This window comes from Rutilus rutilus (genome assembly GCF_951802725.1).
Source record: "Rutilus rutilus genome assembly, chromosome: 25".
Taxonomy (NCBI): Eukaryota; Metazoa; Chordata; class Actinopteri; order Cypriniformes; family Leuciscidae; genus Rutilus; species Rutilus rutilus.
In genome coordinates, this window is record NC_140229.1 from 20,350,150 (window position 1) to 20,357,990 (window position 7,841).

A 7,841-nucleotide genomic window follows, 5' to 3' on the forward strand; every position below is an offset into this window, starting at 1 on the left:
TTATTAACCTTTTAATAACGTTTATTAACGTTTTAGTTTTGGTTAACAGTAAAAACACTGGACTGGAGCTGTTGATATGAGCCCACATTGCACATGCATCACAACAAATTATAATTTCTCCCAAATTATGCAAAACTAGTTGATGCAGTACAGTAGTTTAGTATAGTCGTGTATGTTGTCATGTAGAAAACAAATTACATCCAAGGGGCCTTTTAACCTAGAAGGCATTTAGCCACATTGCACCCCAGAGAAGTTATATAGCCATGTGTAAAAGTTTGCTTTGCAACATCATCTGAAAGCTGAATTAAAAATATGACTGCCCACTAGTGGCTGAATTTTAAAATACAAAATACATATAAAACAACAACAACAACAACAACAACAACAATAAGAATAAGAATAAGAATAATAATAAGAAAAACCTCCCTTGAAACATTCATAAACATACTGGTGTGTACAATTAAACGTTATAATTTATTTGTAATATTTCACACTCAACGTTCAGCTACGGACATTACGGACGTATTCCCGGAACCATATATTAAAAGCATTTGTTTCCCTCGCAGCCCCGGATGTTTGTAATTGACGCACGCCCGTGATGTTGTAACTTTGATTTCCGCAGCTGTTAGAGGGTCACGTTTGTAGTGTAAGCTCGGGAAGAGTTCATTCATTTGTTATAGACATCTTCAACATCTGTTTTTACACAGGGTGAAAATGCTGAGGACGGTGGTGTGTCGGGCAGGGAGCGGCCTTTTAAAGGTAACACACGTGCACTGCTTCTATGTAGGACTGTCCCGTCACTGCTTGACACTTCAGCTGAATTCTGTCTTGAAGTTCATTTCGAAATTAAATCGATATAAACGAGTTCGTTCGCACGTTTTTTTTCCCGTGTTAATATTCTAAATATTAAACATAAGTATTATGAATTTCTTTGAAGACGTGATGATTGTTACATCAGCTGCTTGTTTCATCAGGCGTGTTATATCCCACTGTGTACTTCAACTTCAAGCCTCATATGAATGATGGCTGGTGTCAGATATGTTTAATAACTTTTGAATTAAACAAAACGGTCTGGCAGATGTCAGAATGACTTTATTTGCCATTGCAGAGATACAGCGGATTTTATCTTCATCGACAACACACACACACACACACACACACACACACACACACACACACACACACACACACACACACACACACACACACACACACACAAAACAGTACAAGTAGTATAGAGTTGTACTCACTGATCTATTATATATTTTTATTTTTTATTATGTTGTGCAACATTTACTACACTACACAGTGATCAAAGTTTTAATTTTAATTTATTTAGATTTTTTTTAAATAAATTGATTTAATTATATATTTATATATATAATATTCTTTTTGTCAAATCGATGAATCGCATTTAAAATAAAAGTTTGTGTGTGTGTATATATATATATATATATATATATATATATATATATATATATAATTATATTCATATATGTGTGTGTATGACGTATTAAATTATTCATAAAACAAGTTGATGATATATAATAATATTCATACACAGTATTATATATAAACTCAAACTTGTGATAGATGCGATTAATCGATTTGACAACACTGATGTATATATATATACAGTGCAATGCATAAGTGAATACACCCATGCTAAAGTTGACTAAAAAGAGGAATACAAAATCATATTTTGGAAATTGAACTTAATGCCTTAATTTAAAAAATTAGGAAAAATCCAACCTTTAAGGACACCAATTTTCTTTGTGAATGAATAATGTATCGTAAATAAATAAATGTTCTTCCTTAAAATACAGGGTGCATAAGTGAGTACACCCCTATGTTAAATTCCCATAGAGGCAGGCAGATTTTTATTTTTAAGTATTTTTATTTTTTATTTTTTAGGATACTATGCATCCTGATAAAGTTCCCTTGGCCTTTGGAATTAAAATAGCCCCACATCATCACATAGCCTTCACCATACCTAGAGATTGGCATGGTTTTATTTCAGTTAGCCTAAAAGCTAGTTTGATTTGCATTGAGAGATGATCTTATGGAAAGTACCCCATGCCAATCTCTAGGTATGGTGAAGGCTATGTGATGATGTGGGGCTATTTTAATTCCAAAGGCCAAGGGAACTTTATCAGGATGCATAGTATCCTAAATTTTGTTTAAAAAAAATACTTAAAAATAAAAATCTGCCTGCCTCTATGGGAATTTAACATAGGGGTGTACTCACTTATGCACCATGTATTTTAAGGAAGAACATTTATTTATTTACGATACATTATTCATTCACAAAGAAAATTGGTGTCCTTAAAGGTTGGATTTTTCCTATTTTTTTAAATTAAGGCATTAAGTTCAATTTCCAAAATATGATTTTTTATTCCTCTTTTTAATCAACTTTAGCATGGGTGTATTCACTTATGCATTGCACTGTATATATATAACTTCTTTTTTTATTTACTTATCTTATTATGCAAATATAAAAAAGGTTATATATAGTACCGGTCAAATGTTTGGAAACATTACTATTTTGTAGTATTTTAATATTTTCTCCATGCTCATCAAGCCTGCATTTATTTGATCAAAAATACAGAGAAAAACCCTGTAATATTGTGAAATATTATTACAATTTAAAATAATGGTTTTGTATTTTAATATGCGTGAAAATATAATTTATTCCTGTGATCCAAGCTGAATTTCCAGCATCATTACTCCAGTCTTCAGTGTCACATGATCCTTCAGAAATCAGTCTATAGATGCTGACTAATTATCAGTGTTGGAAACAGTTGTGCTGATTCATATTTTTCAAAAATAGAAATCTTTTTACCATAAGAGACTTTTCAAAAACATTAAAAATAGTAATGTTTCCAAACTTTTGACCAGTATTGTGTATGTGTGTATTTATTTAATTATCGTGTTTTTGAATTTATGCAAAAATACATTTTATATATAGGTTTGCTGTGTAATTTGCTTTCATATACTACATCTGGTTGCGTTCTGTCTCTCTTCTGTGAACAGCATTCGCGTCAAACAGTGCCTGTGTTGTGGAGGACTCGAGCTCAGCAGCGATGGGCCTCCAGCCTTCCCATGAACACTGTGGTCCTGTTCGTTCCCCAGCAGGAGGCTTGGGTAGTGGAGCGGATGGGCCGTTTCCACCGGATCCTGGAACCAGTGAGTTCTCATCTCTTCTCCACGAATAGCTTCAATATATATGAATCACTTCCATTTCAAATATTTGATTTCCCCGCAGGGTCTTAACTTCTTAATTCCAGTCTTGGACAAAATTAGATATGTTCAAAGCCTCAAAGAGATCGTGATAGATGTGCCGGAGCAGTCAGCAGTTTCCCTTGGTAAATCACAGGCATTCTGATCTTTTTCTCTCACACTTTTATGGATTATTGAGATGAGACTTAATATGATGTTTTGCTTTTAGACAATGTGACCTTGCAGATAGATGGAGTTTTATACCTCAGGATACTTGATCCGTTTAAGGTAAGTACTTTGCTGCTTTATTCCAGTGTTTCTTTAGGCTTTCCTCTCATAATGTGCTGTTGTTCTCGTCTGAAGGCCAGTTATGGCGTGGAGGACCCAGAATATGCCGTCACCCAGCTGGCACAGACCACCATGAGATCAGAGTTGGGAAAACTGACCCTGGACAAAGTGTTTAGGGTATGAATGCCAGGCAATCTGTCAGCGACTTACAATATTGGATATACTATTCATTTGCGTGCTCAAGGATCATTTCGTCCTTTGGCAGGAAAGAGAGTCCCTGAATTCCAATATTGTCCACTCGATAAACCAGGCATCAGATGAATGGGGGATTCGATGTCTTCGATACGAGATCAAAGACATTCACGTTCCTCCACGGGTAAAAGAGTCTATGCAAATGCAGGTATGATGATTTACTCTTCAACTTGATCTCATAGATGCACCTCTCAATCATATGACTGATGTGATGTGACATGAATGTCGTTCAGGTTGAGGCCGAGAGGAAAAAGAGAGCGACTGTTCTGGAGTCAGAGGGACACAGAGAGGCGGCCATCAACGTGGCGGAGGGTCGCAAACAGTCTCAGATTCTGGCGTCTGAGGGACAGAAGGCCGAACAGATTAACAAAGCTGCTGGTGGGCTTTTTACTTTGGTTTGGAATAATGTTAGCAGTAGAATAAAATGTTGTTGTCAAATCTGAAATCAAAATGAAACCAAAATTATCTTATTGTGAACAATTCATGGTATAACTTGCCCCACCTCTGAACTGAATTTCTTATTTGGCTGATGCCGCCAGGGTTATTATCTAAACTAAACCATAAAAAACTATTTCATTACTTGAAATAAAAATAAACGTTAACTGTAATATTGAATATGAATTAAGTAATTATCAAGTTCTAAAATAACAAAAAAATAAATAAACTAAAATGGAAAACTACTGTTTATAGACATTATTTATAAATATATATATATATATATATATATATATATATGTGTATGTGTGTGTACACATATTTAAATGTCTATAAACAGTTCTTTTCATATATATTTAATATTAATTGTTCAATTTTTCAAAAATAGAAATAAAATCACATTTCAAATGTTTATATATATATACATATATACATACATACACATATATACACTCACCTAAAGGATTATTAGGAACACCATACTAATACTGTGTTTGACCCCCTTTCGCCTTCAGAACTGCCTTAATTCTACGTGGCATTGATTCAACAAGGTGCTGAAAGCATTCTTTAGAAATGTTGGCCCATATTGATAGGATAGCATCTTGCAGTTGATGGAGATTTGTGGGATGCACATCCAGGGCACGAAGCTCCCGTTCCACCACATCCCAAAGATGCTCTATTGGGTTGAGATCTGGTGACTGTGGGGGCCATTTTAGTACAGTGAACTCATTGTCATGTTCAAGAAACCAATTTGAAATGATTCGAGCTTTGTGACATGGTGCATTATCCTGCTGGAAGTAGCCATCAGAGGATGGGTACATGGTGGTCATAAAGGGATGGACATGGTCAGAAACAATGCTCAGGTAGGCCGTGGCATTTAAACGATGCCCAATTGGCACTAAGGGGCCTAAAGTGTGCCAAGAAAACATCCCCCACACCATTACACCACCACCACCAGCCTGCACAGTGGTAACAAGGCATGATGGATCCATGTTCTCATTCTGTTTACGCCAAATTCTGACTCTACCATCTGAATGTCTCAACAGAAATCGAGACTCATCAGACTAGGCAACATTTTTCCAGTCTTCAACTGTCCAATTTTGGTGAGCTCGTGCAAATTGTAGCCTCTTTTTCCTATTTGTAGTGGAGATGAGTGGTACCCGGTGGGGTCTTCTGCTGTTGTAGCCCATCCGCCTCAAGGTTGTGCGTGTTGTGGCTTCACAAATGCTTTGCTGCATACCTCGGTTGTAACGAGTGGTTATTTCAGTCAAAGTTGCTCTTCTATCAGCTTGAATCAGTCGGCCCATTCTCCTCTGACCTCTAGCATCAACAAGGCATTTTCGCCCACAGGACTGCCGCATACTGGATGTTTTTCCCTTTTCACACCATTCTTTGTAAACCCTAGAAATGGTTGTGCGTGAAAATCCCAGTAACTGAGCAGATTGTGAAATACTCAGACCGGCCCGTCTGGCACCAACAACCATGCCACGCTCAAAATTGCTTAAATCACCTTTCTTTCCCATTCTGACATTCAGTTTGGAGTTCAGGAGATTGTCTTGACCAGGACCACACCCCTAAATGCATTGAAGCAACTGCCATGTGATTGGTTGATTAGATAATTGCATTAATGAGAAATTGAACAGGTGTTCCTAATAATCCTTTAGGTGAGTGTGTGTGTATATATATATATATATATATATATATACTAATATAAGTTACACATAAGTAACTATAATAGTATCAATTATGATATATAACACTGGATGGCAGGTTTTACATTGAACAATAACTATTTATAATAATACAAATTACTGTTATAATAACAGATAATAGCAAACAAATTTAAATAAATTGTGAAATAATTGTTACATTTATTTTTTTATTTATATTATTATGAAGAAATACAACAAACATTTTTCTTATTATTTTTAAATAATGCAAATGTATATTAATTATATGTTCATAATTAAATGAATGATTGAATATTCATAATCCTCACTGACGTATCACTGCTCTTTTCCCCTGTGCAGGAGAAGCGAACGCTGTTTTGGCTAAAGCGGAGGCGAAGGCCAAAGCCATCCGGCTGCTGTCCGAGGCGCTCACCCTGCAGGTACATCTCATCCTCTTTTGAAGAGCTCAGATCACACTTATAAACATGACACTGTATCTCAGTAGAGAGGAAATCAGTTCTTCAGTCTGACTGATAGACGAATATAGTGAGTTCAGACTGTTTAACATTATAAAGGCATCTTGCTGATGTCTCATAACTGTACAGAATGGAAATGCTGCGGCATCTTTAAGTGTGGCCGAACAGTACGTCTCTGCTTTCTCCAACCTGGCCAAGGAGTCCAACACCATCTTACTGCCCTCGAACACAGGAGACATCAGCAGTATGGTCACTCAGGTATGACTTCATTCTGTACCCGGCTAAAGTTAGGAATAATTATGATTCATTGTTTTTGAACCAAGTCTCTTTTGTTCAATTTGATCAAAAATACAACAAAAGCAGTAATATTGTGAAATAATATTTTCAATTTCAAATAACTTTGATATATTCTAAAGGTGCATTGTGAGATATTTAGCAGGATCTGTTGACAGAAATGCAATATATACATAACAGTGTTTTCAGTGCGTATAAAGACCTTACTTAATGACCCGTAATGTTTTTATTACCTTAGAATGAGCCATTTATATACATACACCCTTACATTGAAATGCACCGACATGTTTCTACAGTAGCCCTAAACAGACAAACGCGTTTCGTCACTATGTTGTTCTTCGGGCAAAGAAAGTCAGCGAATAAAACACTGACACAATGATGAACAAGTAACAATAATATTCGAAATAACACATCGTTTTACTGAATAATGAAGTAAACATAATTTCTTAATTTAGAAACCACATTGCTTAACAGTCTCAGACGACGATGACGTCTTTTCCTGTCGGCCGCTGTAACTTCTGCTGGTTGCAATTCGCAACCTCACCACTAGATGCCGCTAAAAATCACACACTGCACCTTTAAAATTTAATTTATTCCTGTGATCAAAGCTGAATTTTCTGCATCAATACTCCAGTCTGCTGTCACATGATCCTTCAGAAATCATTCTAAGATGCTATTATTAATTATTTTAAATTCTAATTAAATTTGAAAATATTACTGCCATAACAGTAATAGACGACTTTTAAAAACATTTAAATCTGAATTATTTTTTAATAGTGTAGTGTATTTATGGCACATAAATATCCTAATAATTAGAATAATTTTTAGTTTGCATGTATTCCTCATTGTTCTCTACCGTCTTCAGGCCATGGCGATTTATGGGAATTTATCAAAGACGCAAGCTCCGAGCACAGCAGACATCGCGACCCCCGAGTCCTGGGAAGGAAATACAGTGTCTGAAACTGAAACTGCACAGAAATAGGCTTGAGTCTCATTCTGGGACAAAAGACACAAACTGATACCGATTCTGTTTGTAGAGGACTGATGTGATGATAATTTAATTGTGATGATAAAATACCTGAAACACTATGGTGTTCTGTAGTAACTGCACAAAGATTTTATTGTGTGTGTTATGTTTTGTTTCTGTCTTATAAGTTTGGGATGTTTTGTTTCTAGTTCTTGTAAAATTAAAGGCTATTCACCATTA

The 7,841-nt window shown here is 35.6% G+C and overlaps 1 protein-coding gene across 1 annotated transcript; it reads left to right on the forward strand.

Annotated features, from left to right (window-relative positions):
- The first annotated feature begins 562 nt into the window (after positions 1-562).
- On the forward strand, positions 563-7,841 carry stoml2 (stomatin (EPB72)-like 2). Its single transcript, XM_084400929.1, has 10 exons — positions 563-759; positions 3,034-3,186; positions 3,266-3,365; positions 3,449-3,507; positions 3,583-3,684; positions 3,773-3,907; positions 3,993-4,137; positions 6,225-6,304; positions 6,470-6,598; positions 7,500-7,841. Exons 1-10 carry the CDS (start codon positions 715-717, stop codon positions 7,614-7,616), a joined length of 1,065 nt encoding a protein of 354 aa, XP_084257055.1. The 5' UTR covers positions 563-714; the 3' UTR covers positions 7,617-7,841.